The 14177-nt window shown below is 40.6% G+C and overlaps 1 protein-coding gene across 1 annotated transcript; it reads left to right on the plus strand.

Annotated features, from left to right (window-relative positions):
• The first annotated feature begins 261 nt into the window (after positions 1 to 261).
• htr1fa (5-hydroxytryptamine (serotonin) receptor 1Fa) lies at positions 262 to 1362 on the plus strand. Its single transcript, XM_052014479.1, has one exon. It carries the CDS (start codon positions 262 to 264, stop codon positions 1360 to 1362), a length of 1101 nt encoding a protein of 366 aa, XP_051870439.1.
• The last annotated feature ends 12815 nt before the right edge of the window (positions 1363 to 14177 follow it).

Below are 14177 nucleotides of genomic sequence, written 5' to 3' on the forward strand. Positions count from 1 at the left end.
TTTTGAAAGATACAATATCTCTCTGGATACCGCTGAGGACATCATGAGTCAGAGTTAATATGTTAAAGCTTTATAGGATAAGGCTGTGTGACTTGGTTTCCCATCTAGTGCAGTTGCAGAATCACAGTTTAGGACCTTAAAGATTTTTTAATCCCTAAACCCACTTTCATGATATTTAAAACATTTCTCTTCACAACTGATATTGTGCTTTATTTGCAGATTGTATAAATTCCACAGGAACTTCTCATTCAAGTGAACAAAATGGATTTGGAAAATGAGACGTACTCAAACTTTACTTTGGAAGATCTGGCAAAGGGGAAAACATCAAAGGTGCTGGTATCACTTTCACTCTCTGTCCTGACCATTCTGACCACAGTCATCAATTCCCTGGTGATAACTGCAATAATTGTAACAAGAAAGCTTCACCATCCAGCAAATTACCTAATATGCTCCCTTGCTGTTACTGATTTACTTGTTGCAGTCCTTGTAATGCCCTTCAGTATCATCTATACCGTAAAGGAGACATGGGTTATGGGTCAAGTTGTCTGCAACATCTGGTTAAGTGTAGACATTACATGTTGTACATGCTCTATCCTTCATCTGGCTGCAATTGCCTTGGACAGATATAGGGCCATAACTAATGCTGTTGAATATGCACAGAAAAGGACACCAAAACGTGCTGGAATAATGATCACCATTGTGTGGGTCATATCCATCTTTATATCACTACCTCCTCTGTTTTGGAGGCATCAAGGAATTAACAAAGAGGATGAGTGTCTTATTAAGCATGAACATCTTCTCTACACAATCTATTCTACATTTGGAGCATTTTATATCCCCTTGGCTTTGATTCTCATCCTGTACTACAAAATATATCGAGCAGCTAAAACACTTTATTACAAAAGGAGTGCAAGCAGACGCATCAATGAGGATGTAAATGGTAGGATGTCCATCATTGCTGTCAAACCCCCTAGGACATCTTCCACCATGTGCATTTCTGAAAAGTCCATCTCAGACCATTCAACAATTGAAGAGGGGGAGAATGTCCACAACACAGCCAGAAGCTTCAACCCCAGTTGCCAACAAGAAAAATCGCAGAAGAGACTGAAAATTTCGGGCACAAGAGAAAGGAAAGCAGCAACCACTTTGGGCTTGATTCTGGGGGCATTTGTGATATGCTGGTTGCCATTCTTTTTAAAGGAACTTATTGTGAATATCTGTGAATCTTGTAATGTCTCTGCAGAGATATCTGACTTCCTGACATGGTTAGGTTACCTCAATTCTTTAATCAATCCCCTTATTTATACAATCTTCAATGAAGACTTTAAGAAAGCATTTCAGAAACTAGTGCGCTGCAGATAATTTCTGTAAATACAATGGCACTATTCACAAAGCAATTATCTTTGTAATTAAAATAGCTAGACCTTTTACAGAAGCTTTCAACTTTGAAAGAAAATTCAGTATTCCTATTCTGGTGGCTTTCAGTGGTTTTGGATTAAGGACAATGAACAAAGATTATCTATAAATTCTGTCACAGATGCTTAAAGTTCATGGGTATAAGAAAGAAATTAATTGTTTTTTTCCCTTTCTGTAACTAGCATAATGCAGAGAGAGGGTAGACTTTAGGTTGAAACATTTGAGAGGAACTTTTGTGTATGTGCATAAAGTGCGGTTGAAAAAAAACTTCATATAACTTTCTCCTGTTATTCCTTACAACTTGAAATGGTATACTCAGAGTAATTAAAAAAGAAAATCGATTATTAAGGGCCTAGTAAGACAAAGAAAGGCCTGTGTAAGAAAAATGTGAGTTTTCGTTTATGGGTTATATTGGAATGGTTTACGTTTGTTTAATATGGAAATAAATGTGATGAGTGAAGTACAAGAGCACAACAAAGCCACAGTTCATGATGCGAGCATTTTTCTTCACAGAACTGGTGGAATGGCCAACATGGGGCAGGAATAATGGAAGAGAGTAGCCTCAGATTACAGATGAGCTGGGAGACACACTTTCAAAATAGAGAGCAGATGTAACACACCAAGGGAGTAGATGTAACACACCAAGGTCAACCATTCAGACATGAAAAAGGACAAGTGCATGATGAGCATCAAAGTCAGAAGGAACTGCGAATGAGGCAAACTTGTCCAACAAAGATTGTATGTATAGCTTTTATGCCATAGAACATTTACAGACATTCATAAAGGAACATTGCAGAGATGGTCACAGTGCAGTTCATTGTCTCACTTTTTCATTTCACACCTAATTACATACACCTAAATGGTCACCAGCTGCAGGCCAGGCACTCAGCCAAAGAAACAGATGGAGGACGATACCTCTGCCTGGTTCTTCTCCCAGTTCCAGTGAATCAGCAGTTAGACATTTTTTATTGAATCTATTTCCAATTACAGAGTTTACAGTTGCTTATTTTTCCCTACATTACTAAAACATGTATATAACATGCAAAACTATCCCTTTGTTATTTGCAAAATGAAAGAATGCCAGACTGCATTGTACATAACTAAAGTAACTGAACTTACCTTGCAAGTCATATGATACTGCAAGATATGCAGGGCAAACAATTTGTTCATGAATATGTTGGGAACTTAATGTTTCCCACAGTTTCCACTTCCACAAGGTTGCTATCTTGGTCCTGTTGTAGATAACAGGGTAGAAATGCTGGGCGTGTACACAGGTTAGGGACCAGTGTGGAATTAAACAGACACAATGGTCTTGAATATCTGCTTGTGTTCTCTTGGTCTTCCACTGTAATACTTGCCATAGTAAAGCGGGGCTACTGCCACCTCCAAAAGAATATAGAATGAGAGCCATGTAAGTGGGTTTACTGATAGCACTTCTGATTAACCATGTCCCATTCCCATGGGAGCTACAGCAGGAAACCCAGAGAAACACTGTGGAATTTTAATGGTATCAATTACATTTGTATTTACTTCTGAACTATCAGCATCAGAGGATGACTTGCTGTAATTGTTGTGGGATCAACACTCTTGGATATCCTACCTGCAGTCACCTTTGAGTGAATTTACCCTGTCATTGCATTGCCACCATCACTTTTCCACTGCATGTATGCTGCTGCTGAAATGGACGTTCTCGTGCTTCCTGTAGAGATACAATGGTAAGCCATTGTGAGTTCTCTCAAGCTGTTTCTTATCCTTGCCTCTATGTGTAGTCCAAATGAGATGAGATAGTCGATGACTTGGTGAAGACTGTACCACCTTCATCTGCTATGGATACCATCCAACAAAATCTGCCTCATGGACATTTAGCACTGTTTGTCTAAATTGGGAGAGGCTTCCCACAGTCTGGTCCAATAATATGTCATCAGCTTGAAGTGTTAACTCCTGTTTTTCTCTATACAGATGCCTCTTGACCTGTTATTTCTGCTTTTTGTTTCCAATTTCTGGCATCTGCAGGTTTTTGCTTTTCTTGCTTGATATAATTGCAGTCACAGCAACATATCTTGCAGTCTCCTCCAACATGATGTCTGGGTCTGTCTTGTCTTTACACGGGACAGACCTACCAGAGGTAGTAGTACAGTGGTTAAAGAGCAGGAGGGAACAGCCTGGGAATCACTAACATTGAGTCCAGACCTTAGGAAGGCTGATGGCATCAAGTCAAGCAGGAAAACCTCCTCCTGATCATCATCTACTGATCTTCCCTCAGCTGTTGATGCAGTACTCTTGCACATTGAACAAGACTTGGAGATAGCACTGAACCTCACAGAATATTCCCTGGCTGGGGGACTTCAGTGTTCATAACAAGGAGTGACATGGTTGCACCACTTCAGACCAACTTGTCTGAGTCCAGAAGAACATAACTGTCAGAATGGGTCTGTGCCATGTGGTGAGTGAACAGGCATGAAAGGGAGACCTATTTGACCTTGTCATCTCCAATCTACCTGTGGCTGATTCAACAGTACCAATAGAAGTGAGCACCCTACAACCCTTGGGGAGACAGCAAGAATACTTTCCATTGTGCTGTGTCTCACTACAATCATGTTAACTGGATATATGCAGGTCAGACCTGGTAGCTCACAACTGGGCACCTTTGACGAACTGTGGACCATCAACAGCAACAGAAACGTACATTACAACCTGTAACCTCTTGGCCCAGCATTTCCCTCACTCTGTCTTCTACATCAAGCCAGGAGATCAACTCTGGTTCAATGATGAATGCAGAAGGCCACGTTGGGAGCAGCACCAGATGTATGTAACAAAAAGATACCAAACTGGTAAAGTTGCAACACCGCAGTACATACACGCCAAACCGCAAAAAACAACATGCATTACACAGCTAAGTGAGCCCACAACCAACAGATCAGATCAATCTAGTCATGAATGGTGGGAACAATTGAACAGCAAAGTTCAGAAGGAGACTCCAAGAATATCCCCATCCTCAACAATGGCTGGGCCTAGCACATGAATGCTAAAGAAAAGCCTAAAGCATTTACAATCATATTCAGCCAGAAGTGCCAAGCAGATAAACCATCTCAGTTTCTTCCTGAGGCCCCACCATCACAGAAGCCAGTCTTCAGTCTATTTGATTCCCTCCACATTGTGTCAAGAAATAGCTGAAGGTACCGGATACTGAAAAGACTGGACAATATCGCAGCTGTAGTACTGAAGACCTGTGCTCCAGAACCAGCTGCAACTCCAGCCAATTAATTCAGTCGAGTCACAGTGCTCACATCTTCCCAGCAATGTATGGCCTGTTCACAAAAAGCATGACAAATCCAATCTGGCTAACGACTGCCCAAAAAATGTATTGTTCATTATCAACCAAATGATTGCAGAATTCATTGTCAGTGTTCTTAAGTGGCACTTATTCACCAGTAACCTGCACACTGATGCAAGTTTAGCTCGAACAGCTCACCTCCTGACCTCATCACATGCTTGTTTCAAACATGGACCAAAGAGCTAAATTCTAAATGGAAGTTGAGAGTGACTACCTTTGATGTCAAGGCAACATGTGGCATTAAGAAGCCCCTGTAAAACTGACTAATGAGCATCAAGGAGAAAGCCGTTCAGTGATTTGAATCATACCTCATGCAAGGAAAGATAGTTGTAGTTGCTGGAGATTAATCAGCCCAGCCCCAGGACATCTCTACAGGAGTTCCTCAGGACCATAGCCTAGGCCCAGCTATCTTCAGCTGCTTCATCAATGACTTTCCTTCCACCCCAAGGTCAGAAGTAGGAATGTTTGCTGATGAACATATAATATTCATTTCCATTCACAACTTCTCAGCAAACGAAGCCTCTCATGTCTGCATGCAACAAAATGTAGACAACATTCAGGCATGGACCTATAGTGGCAAGTAACACTAGTGCCACTAAAGTGCCAAAAAGTGACCCTCTCCATCAAGAGAGAGTCTATCCATTTTGCCTTAATGTTCAATGTCATTATTGTTGCCAAGTCCCCCACCATCAACATCTTAGAGTCACCATTGACCAGAAACTCAATTGGATGAGCCACATAAGTACTATGGCTGCAAGCACAGGTCACGGGCGATGTATCTATCATACAGTGAGTGATTCACTTCCTGACACCCCAAGGTCTTTCTACCACCTGTAAGGAAGATGATTGAATTCCCTCCACTTGCCTGGATGAGTACAGTTCCAACAAAACTCAGGAAGCTCAGCATCATCCTGGTCAAACAGGACTGCGATAAACAGTTATTCTCTCCACCGACACACAATGGCTTCAGTGTGTACCATCTACAAAATACTTTGACAGCACCTCCCGTACTGATGACCATTACCACCAAGAAGCAGCAGGCCCATGGGAACGTTGCCATCTGCAGGTTCCTCTTCAAGTTGCACTTCATGCCAACATGGAAATGCATTTCTGTTCAATTATCTTCACTGAGTCTAAATCCTGGAAATCCCCAACATCGCTGTGGGAGAAGGACTGCAGTTTTCAAGAAGGTGGCTCACCACCACCTTCTTAAAGATATTTAGTTATAGGCAATAATAGCTGATCTTGCCAGCAATGCCCAGAATCAGAAAAGGAATAAAATATTATGCCAGGTGTCAGATAAACATTATATATGTTAATTTTTTTATATGAAAACAGCTGTCAGAAGGTTTATATCCTGGAGAAATCTATCAAGATCAGTCTTAAGTGACAGAATATTTTTGGGTAAAGAACTCCGGCAATTTACAAGCTTCTGAGTAAAAGAAATTTCTCTTCCTGTTGTTCCTGAATGGTTAACCGTCTTACCAGAGAAAATGCATTTTCTCTGCATTTCTCTAACCTGGGGATAAAGTCTCTCACTACAACAGTTTAAGGTGAATTGTCTGGAAAAATAATAAGACAGACATAGGAGTAAGTACCATCCCTCCCCGCCAATGGCTTTGTGATCGTCCTGGGAGAGATTGGCATCCAGTGAAATATAGGTGCTCACCTGAATACCGATCAGAAATCTATTCCATTGTTTCAATCAATGAACCCAGCATTGTTTACTGAAATGGAGATCCTAACAAAGTTGTTTAGGAATGGTGTATCCATTTAAATGTTGCATGGGTAAGGCAACATTGGTGTCAAATGTGCATGGAGTGACATTTGAAGTGCTCAAAGCACTTTGAGTATATGTACATTACAGGAACAGCATGATCCAATGTCTTAATACATGCTTTTCTCATTTTATTGGATCAATTCCATTTAATAGTTTCAGGCTATAATTCAATAACGTCACAGCAACAAAAACATGCGCTACATGCTTGATTTTCTGTGCCTGTAGGAGGAAGTATACTTATCCTTGATCTTTATCTTGTTTTTATATCTGTGCAAAGCTGACATGGTTGTGTTTGGCATACAGCTCCAGTCCTAAAAGAAGTGATGACTGATCATCTCTTTGAAGAACTACACACCTTGCTCCCACACAATGTGAGATAAGAATTTCTAAAATTTTAACTCAGCTGCATATATCTGATCAGTATAGTGGAAGACTTGGAGTGGAACTTCAGATCACAGTGTTCCCTTGAAGTTTTCATATTTTCCTGAAGCATAGAAGGAGGCCATTCAGCCCACTAAGGTGATGCTGGCTCTCAGAACATTCCCATTAGTCTCATTAACCTATATTTCCTTGTAACCTATTCTGTCTCCCATGCCCATCAACTCCCTTTAGATTTGCCAGCTACCCACCTATACTAGAGATCAGTTACAGTAACAAGTTAATCTACTAACCAGCATGTCTTTGGGATAATGGAGGAAATCAGAGCACCTGTGAGAAGGAACCACAAGACCACTGGGAGAACACAGCCTCAGAGGTCAGGATCGAACTGAGTCACTGGAGTTATGAAGTAGCAAACAACCTGCCACGCCACTGTGCCACCCCTTGTTCTTCTTGATCATTCAGGGTCTGAGATAAGAATTCGCTGCCAAAGAAAAGATGGTGAGTTGCCATAATGCCTCCAGTGGATATTGTGGCCATGATGTGCCCGCAGTGGTTGGAATGACTCTGGTACAGATCAATTAAATTGCTTTGTCCTGGATGATACTGAGCTTTTGGGGTAATATTGCAACTGGACTCCAGGCCCATGGACAGTATTCAATGTGAGTCACCTGTCACAGGGTGCCCAGTTTTCTCAGTGATCTTAGTGGCCCAGAGGGCAGGACTATGGCAAGCTTAAGTTTAATAAGAACCTTGAGAGATTGATGGTAAAAAAAATTAGATGATGTCATTGCTGCTGAAGGCCAGAATGATGTGATTATCGTAGAATCATACAGTGCAGGAACAGGCACTTTGGCCCACCAAGTGTGTGCTGACCACGAAGCACCAGTCTATAGGAAACCCATTTTATCTTCCCCACATTCCCCTCAATTTCCCATATATTCTACTACTCACCTACGCACGAGGGGCAATTTACGTGGAGGAAACCATAGCACCCAAAGGAAGTAACACACGGACACAGAGAGAACGTGCAAACTCCACACGGACAGGACCAGAGGTCAGGATTGTACCCAAGTCGCTGGAGCTGTACAGTGGCAGCTCCATTAGCTGTGCCACTATGATGACCATTGGCTTCTGTTGTTTGAGGTTAATAACTGATTAGCCTTTATCTGATCCAAAAGTAATTTGCAATGTCTCAGCCCAACCATGAATGCTGTTCAAGACCTGTTTTAAACTCACATAAGCTACTCCATGATTCAAGGAATTGCAAATGGAGCTAAAAACCGTGGAATCACCATGGAGCAGCATTATTCCTAAACATGACAGAGGCAAAGGTCTTTGATGAAGTAGTTGACAATGGTTGGACTAAGCATGTATCTCTATCAAGAATGTTTTCGGTCTGTCATCATTGATCATGGAGCACCAAGGCCATTTTACATTTTACATTAATGACTGTTTTGCCTCAATTTTGATGGGATTCTCAGTCTGGTGGTACCTTAACATTGTGCACAGCTATTCCCACCTCTCTTAATGTTTTGATGTGGCATTTTTCTACACTAGTTAACAATCATAGTATATGGATACATTGGTTGTGATATATTGATACCGTTATAGAATATGTATGTTTTGGACTTAGCACTCAATCTGGATACATCTCCACAGCTTTCCAGTCTACCAAAGGCAGATTTCAGGATTCATTCAGAATTTCTCAAAGGACCCATTTGGATGGGAGGGCTGTGACTAGCGGTGTCCCACAAGGATCGGTTCTGGGACCTCTACTTTTCATGATATTTATTAATGACTTGGATGAGGGGGTGGAAGGGTGGGTTAGCAAGTTTGCAGACGACACAAAGGTCGGTGGTGTTGTGGATAGTGTGGAGAGCTGTCAGAGCTTGCAGAGGGATATTGATAGGATGCAGAGCTGGGCTGAGAAGTGGCAGATGGAGTTCAATCTGGAGAAGTGTGAGGTAGTACACTTTGGAAGGACAAACTCCAAGGCAGAGTACAAAGTTAATGGCAGGATACTGGGTAGTGTGGAGGAGCAGAGGGATCTGGGGGTTCATATCCACAGATCACTGAAAGTTGCCTCACAGGTGGATAGGGTAGTTAAGAAAGCTTAAGGGATGTTGGCTTTCATAAGTCATGGGATCGAGTTTAAGAGCTGTGAGGTAATGATGCAGCTCTACAAAACTCTGGTTAGACCACACTTGGAGTACTGTGTCCAGTTCTGGTCACCTCATTATAGGAAGGATGTGGAAGCGTTGGAAAGGGTGCAGAGGAGATTTACCAGGATGCTGCTTGGATTGGAAAGTATGGATTATGAGGAGAGGCTAAGGGAGCTAGGGCTTTACTCTTTGGAGAGAAGGAGGATGAGAGGAGACTTGATAGAGGTATACAAAATATTAAGAGGACTAGATAGAGTAGACAGCCAGCGCCTCTTTCCCAGGGCACCAATGCTCAATACAAGAGGGCATGGCTTTAAAGTAATGGGTGGGAAGTTCAAGGGAGATATCAGAGGGAGGTTTTTCACCCAGAGAGTGGTTGGTGCATGGAATGCGCTGCCTGGGGTAGTGGTGGAGGCAGATATGTTGGTCAAGTTCAAGAGATTATTAGATAAGCATATGGAGGAATTTAAAATAGGGGGATATGTGGGAGGAAGGGGTTAGATAGTCTTAGGCGTGGTTTAAAGGTCGGCACGACATGGTGGGCCAAAGGGCCTGTATTGTGCTGTATTGTTCTATGGTTCTATGACCCTTGCACTTATGTGCCATTCATTCCATGAAGAAAAATCGCAATGAGATGCATTAAAGTGGGTTAAATTGAAACGGTTACATTTATTCATAATTCTATCAATGCAAAATATTCAAGTTCACATCCATAAATGTAAGTTATAACCGTATTTAGAAAAGACGTGGTAACTGTAAATCAATTCTTTTCATATTTTTATATTATACTTTCTTACAAGATGGGAATCCATTCAGCCACATGAGTCTCTGCTGGTTCACTGGAGCAATCTCATCAATCCCATTCTCATACTTATTTCCAAAGAACTATTCTCTCTGAAATGCCCATCATCTCTGCCCTGATTCTCCAACCAGCCAATTGCATTTGGGATAGTTTAAGTAGCCAATTAACCTAGTAACCTGTAGGATGTTGGAGGAAACCAGATCACAGGGTTAAGCCCAAGCTGATTTAGGAAGAACTTGCAAACTTCACACAGACACAGCACTGGAAGTAAGAGATGAATTTGGGTTCTGGATCCGTGAGGCAGCAACACTACCTGCTGTGCTACAGTGCCACCCCAGACTAGCAAACATTTAACACATGCATTTAACATGTGTATTAATAAATTAACAATTCAGTAATCTTTCTCATATCATGTGCACTTCTCATACTTCATCTACATTTGTCTCCTCCAACACAATTAGAGTTTCTGCTGTGCCAGATGGTTTATGACCCTGCATTCATGTGTTCTGCAAACATTACTGGGCTCATTACTATATATCACGTGGTGCCTTCAAAAAAATTGCTCCTTTTTTTTCAGTTCTTCAGAAATCTATTGGGATCTGTAAATCATGCTTTGGAAAATGTTCCTGCTTCCTACACACTCCACAACTGGCTGCACAAATTGTTGCTATTTTTAGGAATTAACTGCTTCTATTTCAGACAGAAGGTAGTTTCATATGTTAACATCCTGAAGAAATGTAAAGAAATGTATCTTTAGCAAACAGGAAGAGATTCCCAGTTATCATTTTATCTATCATTCCATCTTTACTATAAAGTGTTATGTGCTTTTCTCAGCACAATTATCTAACCAGATAAATATTTACCCTTTCAGCAAGGTAAGCAGTGAAAAGAGGTATTAGTTATCTTAAGAAATGTGTACATCTCATAAAACCTAGTTTTTTGACATGTCATTGCTTTATGCTTTCCTGTAATAAATGCTACATTGTGCTTGTATTTGTTGACTTATTTTAATGCAATTGATGGTTTCTGTCCAATTTTTTTTTTGGAATAATCTGTTTCATGTGCCATGTTATTTAAATTATCAGATCTCCACTCCATTCCAAAGCAGGGATGATGACTGAGGCAGAGTAATTCCTTTCCTAATGTATTGGAGAAAATGTATAAACAGATCATTTTTGAATTAGGTGATATGCTTACTGCCTCTATTTCCCAGCCTCTGGCTTTCTCTATTATGACACCATCATGCATAAAAATGTAAGTAGACAACTCTGCATTTATTGAAGTTTGGACTATAATGACTGAAAGGGGTGCTATGCTCAAAGTTCAACATAAAATAATACTTCTGATTAACTTTATGATGTTAGCAATATTACTTATTTTGACATATTGACAGATCTGATGGCATTGTTAACCATTGTAACACTTCTCTCTTTAAATAGAGCATACACACACACACACACACACACAATAACTTAAAGACTAATTATATTTTTCCGAAGTCAATAAAAGGTTAGCAGCATTACAGGTTTAAAGTGATCTTCATGCTTTAATATCTGTTCAGTTGGAGGTCAAGTGTAACAAATGCACAAGTTGAGCTAGGACACTGATGGTAATCAGTTCTCTTTGGATGCCTACCACTTCTCTTATTCAATTTACTTATATTGTTAGCTGATAAACCAAACTTGGTGTTCCTTTAGAGTAATCAGGTTTACCTGACCTATAATTTGATTATGGCTGAACAGACTGATAACAGCTTTATCATTTATTGCATGTTTTAACCATGTTCTGTTTTAATCCCACTTTATTACATAACCAGAAATCCTATTAACTATTATTTTGAGAGAAAAGAACAGCAGATATCCTCATACCTTTTTTAAGAACGATTTGATATTGAATACTGAATATTCAAAGTTTGTGGCTTATTCCTTAACGGGAATAACTTTTGGGATTGTATCATCTTTTCATTGAACATTTTGTGCAATTTTACATTTGGCTGAAGTCATTTTTGTGCATTTGTTTCTAAAGCTTCTTGTATTTACGTATATGTATTGATAAGTAAACTTGGATATATATTTAATATATTAAATCAGGACAGAAAACGCTGGGGATGCAATAGTTCAGGCAGCATCTGAGGAGAGAAAACTTAAAAGCATAGCCCAGGTTTGAGGACTTTGGAGAAGTATTCCTGCTTTTCCTGGCCCACAAACAATACAAGAACAGTGCCTTCCTCATCCATACTGCAGTCCTCACTTCCCTTCAGCTGCTGGATTTTCCATGGCCAGGGAAACCTGGATGGCCAGGATTAAACCTGGAAGATAATTAATGGGCTGCATTTTCTGACACAATGGCTGTGCTAATGTGGCACTTACTTGTGTTGCTCAAGGGAGGTCCCAGCTTGCAGAGTTGGCAAGGACCTAAGCCAACAATGGCAACTTTGGACCTGCCACCTGGGCTGCCAACTACCCTGTGTTGCTCTGCGGACTGCTCATGGAATCCAATAAAGCAGCACAAACTGCCGCAGACTTCTCTGCTCTCAGATTAGGAAGCCTGCCTACTGAGTCTGCCTCAAGTACATTCAAACAAACTGATCAGCTGCTGCTAAGTGGAACTATTTTTTAAAAAAATTTAATTAAGTTGCTTCAACTGTTTTTAATATCAAAGGCATTCACAGAAGTTTAATAACAGTGACTGTTTTGACAATTGGGAGCGGTATCTCACCACTGTCAAAGCCATTCTATGAGTGCAGTCGGCTGCTTGCACTGTGACAGCCTCTAGCTTGCATTCATCCATGCCAATGTGTTGAAAGCCAAGCTCCCAGTGGAAATCTGCACTAAGAAGCATGCTGTCACTAAAAGCCGCAAGGTCATTGACAGGAGCTCAGTGATCTCAGGGCAAGAGAATATCTGCCCCAACATTTCATGCAGACAACCTCATTATAGCATTTAGGAGCAACATACCTCCTGGAGTGGGTTAGTTGATCCCTCCTTGTTTCAATTATAACTGGTGGTGGGTAGTGTGGGAATGGATTTAAGATGTTTAAGCTGTTCATATCCTCAACTTAACCCAAACCACCTAATTTGGGGAGTTAAAATTCCTCTAACTCTTTTTCTTTCTCCACAGATGTTTTAGATTTTTTACATGTTTTATAGATTTGTGCTTTACTAAACATATTAATTTTTAACTGTAGGGTTACAGCTGGTGTGCTGCTGCTACAGTGGTGCAGCTGACTCTGAGACAGTTTCAGTTTCTGTGACACAGGACCCTAGAAACGTGAGTGTGATTCTAGGCTGGCTAGCTCAGACAATAAGAGCATTTTTAAAGTCAAAGTCAAGTTTATTGTCATATGCACAAGTACATCTATGCACAGGTGTAATGAAAAACTTACTTGCACAGGCACATAGTATCAGATACACTACATTCACAAGAAAGAACATAAACATAAATTATACCACAAAGAACACATTTAGAGCAAAAAAAAACAAAGTCCATTGTAGTGCAAACTGGTCTAAGTGATCATAGTATTGCTATACTGAGGTGATCGGGTTTGTGCAGGTTGGTTCAAGAACCGAATGATTGAAGGGAAGTAGCTGTTCTTGAACCTGGAGGTGTGGGACTTCAGGCTTCTGCACCTCCTGCTTGATGGTAGCTGTGAGAAGATGACATGGCCCAGATGGTGTGGATCTTTGATGATAGATGTTGCCTTCCTGAGCCAGCGCCTCATGTAGATACTTTTGATGGTTTTTAACATTAGTGTGGTGGCACAAACACTATATATAGTAGAATATAAAGATTTCCATTCAGTTAATGGTAGTTTAAAGCTTTGGCCTGCAGTGCAGGAGCAAAGATTGTCAGCAGCACAGTGAACATACAGCTTCCACTTTCCATAGCTGGTTTATTTGAATAACTATACATAGCTGCCTGTATAATCTTGGCCTTGTAGTGACAGCAAACCTATTGAGAGAAAAAAAATCTGTCTTTCAGGTCTACAGGAATATCTGCATTTAGAGGTAAGCAGTGCATATTGGAGACAAATATGCTTTCAGTTTTTTATACAGTTTCAAAATTAATTTTAGACAATTATCAATCTTGGCATGGTGAGGTTTGAAGGCAGTGCAGAGGTGGGTGTCTTTTAGAGAAGTTTCATGAATAAATGTAATGAAAAAAAAGATGATGGAGGTACGAACCCAATGATATGGACAAGTAATAGAACAGTGCGACACCTGAACCCTGGAATGGGGGATGGCCAAATAACATGCAGCTACATCAGATATGTGTGAAGAGTGTTGACCTAATTGGCAGTTC

Source organism: Pristis pectinata, chromosome 4 (genome assembly GCF_009764475.1).
Source record: "Pristis pectinata isolate sPriPec2 chromosome 4, sPriPec2.1.pri, whole genome shotgun sequence".
Taxonomy (NCBI): domain Eukaryota; kingdom Metazoa; phylum Chordata; class Chondrichthyes; order Rhinopristiformes; family Pristidae; genus Pristis; species Pristis pectinata.

Coding starts and splice junctions, on each gene's coding strand:
- htr1fa (XM_052014479.1), top strand. CDS start 262: ATGGATTTGGAAAATGAGACGTACTCAAACTTTACTTTGGAAGATCTG.